At 46.4% G+C, this 11295-nt stretch overlaps 2 protein-coding genes across 3 annotated transcripts; both read right to left on the bottom strand.

Annotated features, from left to right (window-relative positions):
- Positions 1-3009: 3009 nt before the first annotated feature.
- LOC144703179 (basic leucine zipper 6-like) lies at positions 3010-5619 on the bottom strand. Of its 2 annotated transcripts, XM_078575292.1 has the most exons (5): positions 4670-5619; positions 4003-4093; positions 3737-3863; positions 3591-3658; positions 3290-3430 (listed from the first exon to the last, which is right to left on the bottom strand). In XM_078575292.1, exons 1-4 carry the CDS (start codon positions 5203-5205, stop codon positions 3603-3605), a joined length of 810 nt encoding a protein of 269 aa, XP_078431418.1. In that variant the 5' UTR covers positions 5206-5619; the 3' UTR covers positions 3290-3430; positions 3591-3602. The 2 variants fall into 2 exon arrangements, with proteins under 2 accessions (XP_078431416.1, XP_078431418.1); XM_078575290.1 differs by lacking the exon at positions 3591-3658 and having other exon boundaries at positions 3010-3430; positions 4670-5617.
- Positions 5620-8322: 2703 nt separating this feature from the next.
- LOC144703178 (uncharacterized) lies at positions 8323-10105 on the bottom strand. The gene has a single exon (XM_078575289.1). It carries the CDS (start codon positions 10035-10037, stop codon positions 8424-8426), a length of 1614 nt encoding a protein of 537 aa, XP_078431415.1. The 5' UTR covers positions 10038-10105; the 3' UTR covers positions 8323-8423.
- Positions 10106-11295: the final 1190 nt, after the last annotated feature.

Below are 11295 nucleotides of genomic sequence, written 5' to 3'. Positions count from 1 at the left end.
ACAGATTATGTGCTGAAGCAGCCATTCACAAAATAAGTGCAGCCATTGACCGTACAACTGCCATTTCTACAAATAGCGTTGCCACCGATGTCATCGTACACCACACATCACATCATTTCCTAGGGCTGCCTACTCACCACTAAACACCACTAAGCACTTGTAAATTAGTTTTCCTTTTTTAAAATTGAATTAAATATATAAAATCAATTAAATTTAATTTGAAATAATTTTACCTTTTATTTTGAATTCTTGAAAAAACATCTTATTAAATCTTAAAACATTTTTCTCACAGATATTCACTAAATTCAATGGCATATGTCAATGCAGATTGAACCTTGCTTACCTTTTGCAAAGGAAGAAACTTTAAATTTGATGTTGAAACCTGAGCTCCTTAACATATATGACTAAAGGACTGGCTCATTATTTCCTTGAATATTTTTAAATCATTAAATTTTCAATGATGGTTTTGTGGCGGTGCTACAAGATGGTGATTTCTTGTAAAGTATAGAGGCAGATCTATTGATTGACCATGAAAATAGTTACTATGTTGTATGATATAAGTTATGATAATGATCATTTAATCACAGAAAACCATGATTGCGTAGCATTACCATAACCACGTGATAATGTGACTATGCCCAATGGTACAAAATTATAAGATGAATTAAAAAAAATAGTTTCATACAACCAAAATGTCAGTCAATGGTAATAATATATTCCCTATAAAATTTTAGTTTAGGTTTCCATTTATAATTATTAAAATTATATCATACATGGGATCGGATAGCAAGTTCCATAAGTGATAGAAATATAGTATTCATTAAATCCGCGGGCTACTCGATATATACTAAATTTGAACTAGGCTTCACTAAAGGAAAGTATTTATTACATCTATGATCTTTGAAACATTGAAGACTAAGGTCTATTTTTCATAGCTAAAAATGCAATTACAATAAATGAAAATTAAGGATCAATCTAGCAATAGGCCTTTTAAAATATAATTTTTCCTCCTTCAGCGTTTAATTAATTGTTAAGTTTAATTTCTAACGTCAAATTCGTAACACAAAATAATTATAATTTTTTATTAATTTTATTTACGCTGAGTTACAGGTTGTTCCATGAGGATATGAGGCTTTAAATTGTGTCTTTGATGCAAATTCTTTGGTAATAAGGAGAGTGGATGAGTGGAAAGGAATTTCAATTTCAAAATTAAACAAAATCTTGCGATTAAATTTATATTAATTGTCAAACGACCTGAAATATCAGGATGATAAAGTGCAGAAAATATGAAACTAATCTAATTACTTTTAAATCTTAATTGGGTTTCAAAAGCTATCACGTAAAAACTAACAAAGATACTGTTGAAAAATGAATGCATCGACGTCCGATATCGACTTCTCTCTAATTCCGTTCTTTGGCGGATCCCTAATCAAATCTTAATTGTCTCTCTCCATAGCGAACGATTGCATAAATATTTGCACCAACTACATTTGTCTAGATCTCAGCTTTCCAAGTACAAACACTATCTCTGATTCGGCATAGATGGTCCTCATGGTCCTATTTTCTCGGAGTTTACCACGTGCCAAATGAGAAGGGAACAGCCTGATTTCACGAGTTCTTGAGAATCCCCACGGCGATGTGGCCCCATACCTGTCGGCCACGCCGCCTACGTTACTGAAATCGGGGTTGACGCAGTTGAGATATCAAGTTTTCTGAACGATAAACATGTCACTTAGATCTGTGACTCTTAAAACGTTGATGACTGTAACACCGTTAAGACAACTCCAACAGGGCATTGCGGAAGATGAAAGGTAAAATTCATTTTTTTGTAACGCAATTTTTGTCTCCTGATCTCTCAAATACAACTGCAAAGAGACATCTTAAGACCGCTTCTTCCCAGGAGATACAATCTTATGATGCAATTAATAAAAACACGAAGGATAGTAGCAGGTGTTAGTACATTCATACCCGTTGTTCGAGCGACCGGTGAATAGATAGGAGTTTAGATTCATCGACTGCTGAAAAGGGCAGCATCCCATTGATATTTCCTCTTACGTTTTTTCGTCGAATTCTCTCTTTCTGACGAAGAGAGTCTCCAATAGTCTTCTTCCTATTCTTCGTGGTCTGGACTTTTGATAAGATGGCTATCTTTTGCCGCCCAAAAGCGATACATGAAGTTTGGTAGATCCTCGTCTCGCCCAATATTACGTCTGTCCCTCACACGTTACGTGTTATATTTTCTAATCTCCTCTCCCAAGTTTTTTTTTTTCGAATAGTTTCCTTCATACGGAGGGCTCCATATACATCGAGGAGTCGCCCTGGGGGCCAGCTAACAAGAGAATAAATTTTTCTATCTGCCATGCACATGCAGCCCACGTTAGCGCGCTTGCTCCATTATAGACGAGGGAGGGGGGGACAGCTGGCGGTGTCCGTAGAGAGCAGTGACGATGAGAATAGTTCAGTTTTTGACAGTAAGGAAACACCAGCATGCATTCTCTCTCTCTCTCTCTCTCTCTCTCTCTCTCTCTCTCTCTCTCTCTCTCTCTCTCTCGATCTCTCTCTCGATCTCTCTCTCTCTCTCTCGATGAAAAAATCGGATTTCGCCACGAACCCTGTTAGAGCCGTACGAGTGCGTGCACCAGTTCTCACAGACGAATCAAATAAGAAAATAAAACATACCTCTGTTTCTTGCTTCTTCACGAGATATACCAAATGTTCTTGAAGAGAGCCTTTTGGATCAGCAGGGGATGACAATATCTAGTTTATCTTGGTAATGGGATGCCAAGGAGAATAGTCGAACACCGCGATAACCATGGTCCCTATTATAGGAAGAGGAAGACTCAACCCTCTTTAATCTATCTTAATTCATCTCATATTTATGTATTTACTTCTATGTATTTAGTAACATCACCATACTCATATTAATGTCTTTATCCCATCATTATCATAGCTGAGTCACTTTAATTGGGATCCTTACTGATACCTTAATAAGATGAAATTATCTACATCTTTTTGTCGGCCAAAGGAAATTCATGTAACAAACCCAAGACGTGCTTTTCGATTACAAATTCACAGTTGGCAGCTTCTCCCTCTGGGGATCAATCGATGCCGATCTTGAGGAAAACAATGCAAGTGGACGAATGATACATGATGATTCCCCGCGTTGAAATCAAGGGGAAGAGAGAGAATGAAAGGGCGAGAGAGATTTGCGGTGAAGCAAATCTACGAGAGGAAGGAACAGAGGCAGAGACGCAGAGGAGGAAACGGAATAGAAGAGATATGGAAATCTTCCCTTAGCTGAGCGAGTCCTTGTCAGCACAACTCGTGGGTTCTGAAGCAAGAGCAGCGGCAGAAGCCATCTTCTTGAAGCTCTGCTGCTGGTAAACTTGCCTGAGCCTGTCGATCTCCCGCTTCAGCGCCTCTTGGTGAGCTGCATTTCATATTAACCGCTGTTATTTCGAGTTTGACATTATTCTTTACTTGCCACTATTCGATTCCCTTCGACGTGGATCTACCAGTTTTTTTTTCTTTCTCTCTCTTGATTTTGTCGATTTTACACGGATCATTTTGGATGAGAATCCAAGACTAACGTTGTTTCGTTTTCATCTCCCTTGGTGTGTTGTAGACAGAAATGCAAATGCAATAATCCTGAATTGTCCTGTTTGAGAAGAGAAGCTCGAGGTATGAACGATACTAAGGGCAACGAGAAGATGAATGTAGGCGATAAAAAACTTACCGTCCTTGAAGATCTTATCCTGTGCCAGGGCGGCGATTCGCTGCTTGAGAGCGCTGTTTCCCATCGTGAGAACTGAGCGCTGGTGGTCGAGGAACGCGACCCTTGGCGACAGCGCTGAGACCTCTGTCTGCAGTTCATCCGGTGATCATCATATTTTAATCTTTTTTCTCGGAATCAATCTCATCGAAATTGTGATGGATATGAGTATAATTATCGTGATCCAGCCGGTTTGTTCTGAAGAAGAGGACCAGCAGAGTAGGAATAACCTGAAGCGAAGTCACGCTGCGTTCGAGCTCTGATATGTACTGTAGCTTCCTCACCCGCGATCTCTGCGCCGACTGTCTGTTCGCCAAGATCCTGCGAAACCGGGAACTACAATAATTAAGAGGATAATTACTGGGTCGCGATAGTTCTGCGAGAAGTTGGTCAAAATCCTTGGAAACCAGTACTATTTCTAGATAAACGGTTCAAATCACCACGGGTCGTGATAATTCCGCTAGAATTGGCTCAGATCAGCAGAAACCGGCATTAAAACATTTAAAACAAAATCGCGGAGGTGGAATTGATACGTAACCAGGGCAAAAAACAGCTTAAAACGACAATGAATCGTGATTAGCTCCATGGAAGAAGGCCAATATCTGGCGAAATCGGGGACTACAATGTTTATAATGAGAGTGTCTCGCGACAATTAAGAGAGAAGGAGGCTAAAATCCTGCGTAGTTGGGGAATAAAAAGAATTTAAGAGTATTGGGTCGTGATGAGTCGTTGACAAAGAGGCCAAAATACCAAAGAAAGAGGGAGATTTCGTTAAAGCGATAATCGGTCCCGAAAATTTAGAGAAAATATGATGAAGATCACGCAAACCCAGAATTAACGAGACTAAGAAAGTAATGGGTCGTGATAATTCAGATATACGACGGTGTTCTTAGGCACCTCTTGACCCTCTTCGGATCGACGATGGTTTCCACCGCCGCCCCTTGCGGCGGCGCCGTGGTCGTCTCCGGCGCCTCCCCGGGTTCGGACTTGCAGTCACTATTCGCCTCCTGCGACTGCGGCTCCACCGCCGTCGATGCAAACCCAGCCTTCTCATCCGACGGCGAGGATGTATTCGAAGACGAAGCGGGCGCAGGGGGGACATCGTCGGAGAACATGGACATGAGTTGGTCATCGTCCAGGCGGTCAAACTCCTGAAGACGGCCGTCACGGGCGGCGCTGCCGTTGCGGTGGCAGTCTTCGCCGTTGACCATCATGGGCAGCTCGAGGAAGGCGATAGAGTCGCTGGCGGATCTCCTGTGGGCGCCGCGCTTCACGGCGGAGAAGTCTAAGAACTCGTCGACCCATGACTGGTGGGAAGAGGACGAGCTGGTGGCGGTGCCGGGGAACAAGTTCCCCGCCGAGGGAGCTCGCTGGTGGGTGAAATTGGGCCAATTGGGGGAAATGTTGGGGACTTTGGGCGGCAATTGGGCCATCTCCGCAGAGAAGATCTTCTCTTCTCTTCTCTTCTCTTCTCTTCTCTTCTCTTCTCTTCTCTTCGCTTCTCTTCTCTTCTCTTCTCTTATCTTCTCTTCTCTTCTCTTCTCTTCTCTTATCTTCTCTTCTCTTCTCTTCTCTTCTCTTCTCTTCTCTTCTCTTCTCTTCTCTTCTCTTCTCTTCTCTTCTCTTCTGGCTACCTCCCTTCTTCTTCTTCTTCTTCTTTCTTGCCACCTTCTCCGCTCATCTAACCCACTCTCAGGAGCTACTAAAGCGCTTGGGCTCAGCTGGGAAGGGGGAGAGCGACGTGGATGAGAAGGTGGCCGGAGAGAAGACGAGAAAGGGGCAGTCACATGACGAGGTCCGGCACGGAGGGGGGACAGCTAGCAACAGCTGTGTCGAAAGAAGTCGATAGAGAGAGAGAGAGGGGGAAGATAGATGGGTAGAAAGAGTAGGACAGAGAGAGATAGATGGGTAGAAACAGTTTGAAAGAATTCGAGAGAGAGAGAGAGAGAGAGAGGGAGAAAGATAGATGGGTAGAAAGCGTTTGGAAGAATTGGCGAGAGGGAGGTGGGTAGAGAGAGTTAGAGAGAGAGAGAGAGAGAGGAGTTGGGACTCAACGGTTTTACAGGAAAATCGCAGCAGTTGAATAAGAGAAGGGGGAATCGCGACCACGTGCCGATGTGACAGAGGCCAAGGGACCTCCCAAAAGAGTTTATTTTCCTTTGTTGTTCCGCCCCGTCGGCGTCCGATCGTTCTAAATTTGCGCTGGGGAGGGAGATAGAAGACCGCGCTTCTCTCCTCTAAAATTGGTCTTCCCTCAACTGTTCTATAAAAATAAGGTCATTCTCTCTCTACCTCTCGCTCTCAGCAGATGGGCGCCAATTATGGCTCCCCATGTGGCGGGTCCGGGAGCCCACCACCCGCCCGCCGCCGCAACGCGTGCTTCTCCGTCATCCCACATGCGGCTCGCTCGCACGCTTACAGTCTTTGGCACCTTCAAACTGGCCCGAAGACTGTAACTTTATTGCCGGAACCTCCGGTCCCGGCCACTATCTCTGCTCCGACAGTTCGAGCTCGAGCGACCCATTTTCATTACTCGGTCGGGCACGGCAAACCCTCTCTCTCTCTCTCTCTCTCTCTCTCTCTCTCTCTCTCTCTCTCTCTCTCTCTCTCTCTCTCTCTCTCTCTCTCTCTCTCTCTCTCTCTCTCTCTCTCTCTCTAAGCATCGGGATCGGATCGGATCGTTCGAATCTTGATCAACAGATTCGAACGAACAAATGCCGGTTCGAACAATCTGTTCGAATCTTTCGATCGAACAGACCATTTGTTCGTGTTCGATCGAAAGTTTGGAACGAACAATCTGCTTGGTTCGTGTTCGATTGCCAGTTGTTCGACCTTGTTCGAACAAGTTCGACCAATTTCGAACAAATGGCCAGCGACGCCTGCGACCGCCAGCGGTTCTCTCTGGCGGCCGCTGGCGGCCGCTGGCGGTCGCTGGCGCCGCTGGGGGTCATAGGCCGGTCGCCGCTGGATGTCGCTGGCGTCCGCTGGCCGGGGCTGGGGGCCGCTGGCCGGCGCTTGCGGCCGGATTCGAACATTCGATTCGACCCGATTCGAACAACGTGTTTGAATCGGATCTTATTCGAACATTCGATCCGAACAGGCATCCTGTTCGAACAATCCGATCCGATCATACGCGCAGATCGGATTGGATCAGAGGTGGACAGATCGGTGTTCGGATTCGTTCGCTCGAATGCCCGATCCAATCGAACATTCGAACGATCTGTCCGAATCCCCGATCCCTATCTCTCTCTTACTCTCTCTTCTCCCTCTCTATCTCTCTCTCTCTCTCTACCTCTATTTCTCTCTCTCTACCTCTCTACCTCTATTTCTCTCTCTGCCTCTATTTCTCTCTCTACCTCTCTGCCTCTATTTCTCTCTCTACCTCTCTGCCTCGATTTCTCTCTCTACCTCTGTACCTATATTTCTCTCTCTTTCTACCTTAACTTCTCTCTCTACCTCTCTGCCTCTATTTCTCTCTCTCTACCTCTGTACCTCTATTTCTCTCTTTCTCTGCCGCTTTAGTCTTTACTTCTGTTTTCTCTCTCTCTACCTCTCAACCTCTATTTCTCATCCCTTTCTACCTCTCTACTAGTCTACTTCAATCTCTCTCTACATCTCTACTTCTATCTCTCTCTACCTGTCTACTTCTATTTCTCTCTCTACCCCTATTCCTCTCTCTACCCCTATTTCTCTCTACTCCTATTTCTCTCTCTCGGCCTCTCTACCCCTATTTCTCTTTACTCCTATTTCTCTCTCTCTCCCTCTCTACCCCTATTTCTCTCTACTCCTATTTCTCTCTCTCTCCCTCTCTACCCCTATTTCTCTCTACCCCTATTTCTCTCTCTCGCCCTCTCTACCTCTATTTCTCTCTCTACCTCTCTCCCTCCCTTTCTATCTCTCTACCTCTCTACCTCTATTTCTCTCTCCCTACCTCTTTCCCTCCCTTCCTATCGCTGTACCTTTCTAGCTATATTTCTCTCTCTCTATCTCTCTCCCTCCATTTCTATCGCTCTACCTCTAGCTATATTTCTCTCTCTCTACCTCTCTACCTATATTTATCTCTCTCTACATCTTTTTCTCTCTCTACCTCTCTCCCTCTCTCTACCTCTCGCCCTCCCTCTCCAGTCTTCCTCTCTCGCTCTCTTTACCTCTCTTCCTCTCTTCTCTACCTTTCTCCCTCCCTCTCTATCTCTTTACCTATACCTCTCTTTCTCCCTCTCTCGCCTCTCTACCTCTCTCCCTCTCTATCTCTATCTCTCCCTCTCTCTCCGTTTCTCTCTTCTCCCTCTCCCTCTCTTCTCTCTCTCATTGCTCATCGCTGTCTCATTTCTCATCTATCCCTCTCTCCCATTCTCACTCTCACTCTCACTCTCACTCTCGTTGAACATATCTCCATCTCTCGCCCTCCTCTTTCTCTCCACTCTCCTCTTCTTTCCTCTTTCCCTCCTTCGTTTCACTCCCTCTCTCTCTACAGATAAATATATATATATCGTTAAGTGCAGCTTTACAGCTGACGCGTAGTGTAGACTGTCGGCTGTTGGAGGGCGACGATAGAAACCAGCTGTGGTCTGTGTACATACCCATAGGCCGTAGCCACGAGAGACCAAGGAAAACAAAAAACAAATTACAGCAGAGAGTAAAAAATAAAATTCTACGTCCGCAGAGTCCCAAGCTTTTCCTTAACTTGGCAGACCCTCCTCTCGAGCTGGTCGACTCGCCGTTCATGGTCCCGGAACTTGCCCAGCCACGCATCCTCGAAGCAGTGTACCATTTGCAAGGCAGCTTCTCTCTCTTCTTCCTTGAGCGCTCGTCTTCTCTCCAGCTCCGAGGCGGTAAGAACATCGCCTTGGCCTTCACCGTCGTCTACGTAGAGTTGTTCGTCGCCCTGAGGAAACCGCTTGCGGTACAGGGCGAAGGCTTGGCGGGTTTCGTTGAGGGCTTTTCTGTAGCCTTGGACGATCTTCGCCATGACCATCAGCTCGTGCTCCACTTGGCAAATCTCCATCTCTCTGCGCTGTTGTTCTTCAAGCCTGGCCTTCTCCAGCAGCTGAATATGGTGGTCTTTCTGCTGCAGAAGACTGCTCATGTATTGGGCCTGTAATTGGGCAGCCGCCGATTCCTGCTCTCTCTGAGAAAAAACCATCTTCGCCTTCTCCATCCAGCTCTGCGCCTCAGCCACGCACTTGTCCGCCGTCACCGGCTCTCCTCCCCACGCCCCCTCAGTCCGCATCTTCTTGAACTGGGCCTTATCCTCGCCGTCCATCTCGTCAATCTCCGCGGGCTTGATCTGATCAGAGACGGGTTCCATCGCTTGAAGAAGATCTGTCGAATTGAGGCCTTCGAAGGGGTCAACGACGTCGTCCATGGCGACGTCCTCGCACGGCCGCAGGAGAGAACAAATGGAGTTTGGGGGGCAGTCTTCTTCTTCTTGGGATTCAAAGATTCCTGGCTTCTGATGCTTGATAAGACGCTGAAGATGAGAAGCGTAGTAGCAGAAACCAGAGACCGGGGCCTCGGTCAGCTCCTTCTCCACCATCGTCCATAGAAGCCCGCTCCAGTCGACCTTGTTGGCCTGCCCTTCTCTCACGAGCTGAGTCGCGGTCATCACTTCTGCGGGGAGAATGCAGGCGTCTTCCTCTTGGAGCAAGACCCAAGTAGAGAGAAAATCAAGAAGGAATTCTATAGATTCTTCTCTGGAGAGAAGGTCAGGGTCGGCTTCGTTGGTCTCAAAGTTCGCGGCTTTCTCCTTCTTCCATGAGAGGCCGAGCGCTCGAGCGAGGTCGGGGCGGGAAACGGCGATTCGCGCGCCGTTCACTCTGCTTCGCCTTGTGGGTGGGTCGTAGTTGGCGATGAGCTGGGCGAGGAAATCGGTTCGAAGAGGCGCGGAGAGGTCGACGTGGGCGAAGTCCCAGAGGGATAGGGTTTTGAAGAGGCGCTCGTGATTGGAGAAGTCGAGAGCTTTGGAAGGGATGAACGGAACGGGACGGAGATTCTTCCCCAAGAGGTCGAGCTTTTCTTGGATTATCGCCCGCCGTTTGTCGGAGAGGGGTTTCGATCTCTTCTTCCCTGCGGCTTTCTTGGAGGGGGGATTGCCGGACCTGGTCACGACGACGTCTTCGTCTTCTCCATCGCGGGGGGGCGGCTGTTCGTCGTCGAGGGGTTCTTGCGGCGGAGGCGGTTGACGGTCGAGACTGTGGGACGTTGACGATGACGGCGATCGGGATCGAGAAGTAGGGTCCGGTTGAAGATCGTCGGACTCTGGCATCGCGCGACGGCGTCTTGGAAGAGAGTTCTTCCCGTTCCTCGGATTTGGGCACGGATTTTAGCCCTTTTCTCGGCGATTGGAGATGGAAAGGTTGGCCCTTAATCGGAGCTTTATGCTAAGGGCAGCGGAGGGGACGCACCGCGTCATCCGTCCCCGAGGTTCCTGGGGCCCTCTTTTTATCTCTTTATTCAGTATTTAAACAGCTATGAATGAGAGAATTATAGAGTGAGATTGTTTTAGAGACCAATTTTCTTTGGTTTAGAGATGCCCTAACACCTTCTCCCCTTTTTCTTCCTCAAGGGTTTTCTAAGATTGAAAACTGATGACTGATTTATGTGGTAAATTTTGACTTTGAGATCTACATTTTGAATTTTCCTTGGGTCAAAAGTGTTGGATTTCCGAGCTTTGATTCTATGCTTGACGATCTGGCTGGTATGGGCACCTAAAATGTGTGACCTCCTATACTTCTATTTATTTAAGGCACTTTTCATAAAAGCCATTATGTCTACTAATGTCCATTTATCTTGTGCTCTCTATGCCCATATATCATTATAGGTAATAACTTTAATGGCACAATAACACTTAATGACCAACCTCATTAATTTAGGGATAATACTATGAAACAGCATGAACTTTCAAAATTTTCAGCCAGGCAGCATGAACTTTGTGACATGTTCAAAAAATAGCACGCACCAATAAGAAGACTCCAAGTGGCGTCTTCTTATTTTTCGTCAGCGACAGTCAACTAATGACATGGCTTCCACCGTGACAGCCAGGTGGACGCCACGGTGGCATCCACATCTCCGCCCGCCGCCGCCGCTGCCGCTGCCCGTCTTCGGCCGCCGCCGCCACGATAGTCTCTTCGTCAATTGTGACTCTTCTTTGAGTCCTTGTCCAGCAGAAAAGGACAGTCGTGATATCGACGGATTTCTCTCTCTCCCACTCTCTATTTCACATACACTCTCTATTCTCACTTCTCTCTCACTCACTTTCAACTCTCTCTCCTCTCTTACACACTCTCTCTTCTCTCTCACTCACTTTCAACTCTCTATTCTCCTCTCTCACTCTCGCTCCTCTCTCACACACTCTGTTTGCTCTCTCCTCTCTCTCTCTCTGTATCTCTCTCTCTCCATGTTACATGTACCATCCAACTCTCTCTCTTACCCTCTACCGTTATTGATATCAATATTCCCCACTATCAGTATTCGATATCGTTATCGATATTCCCCGAAATCGATTTTTGAATATGGATATCGAT

Source organism: Wolffia australiana, chromosome 5 (assembly GCF_029677425.1).
Source record: "Wolffia australiana isolate 7733 chromosome 5, ASM2967742v1".
NCBI classification, from domain to species: Eukaryota; Viridiplantae; Streptophyta; class Magnoliopsida; order Alismatales; family Araceae; genus Wolffia; species Wolffia australiana.
This window is presented reverse-complemented; position numbering and strand designations above follow the sequence as displayed.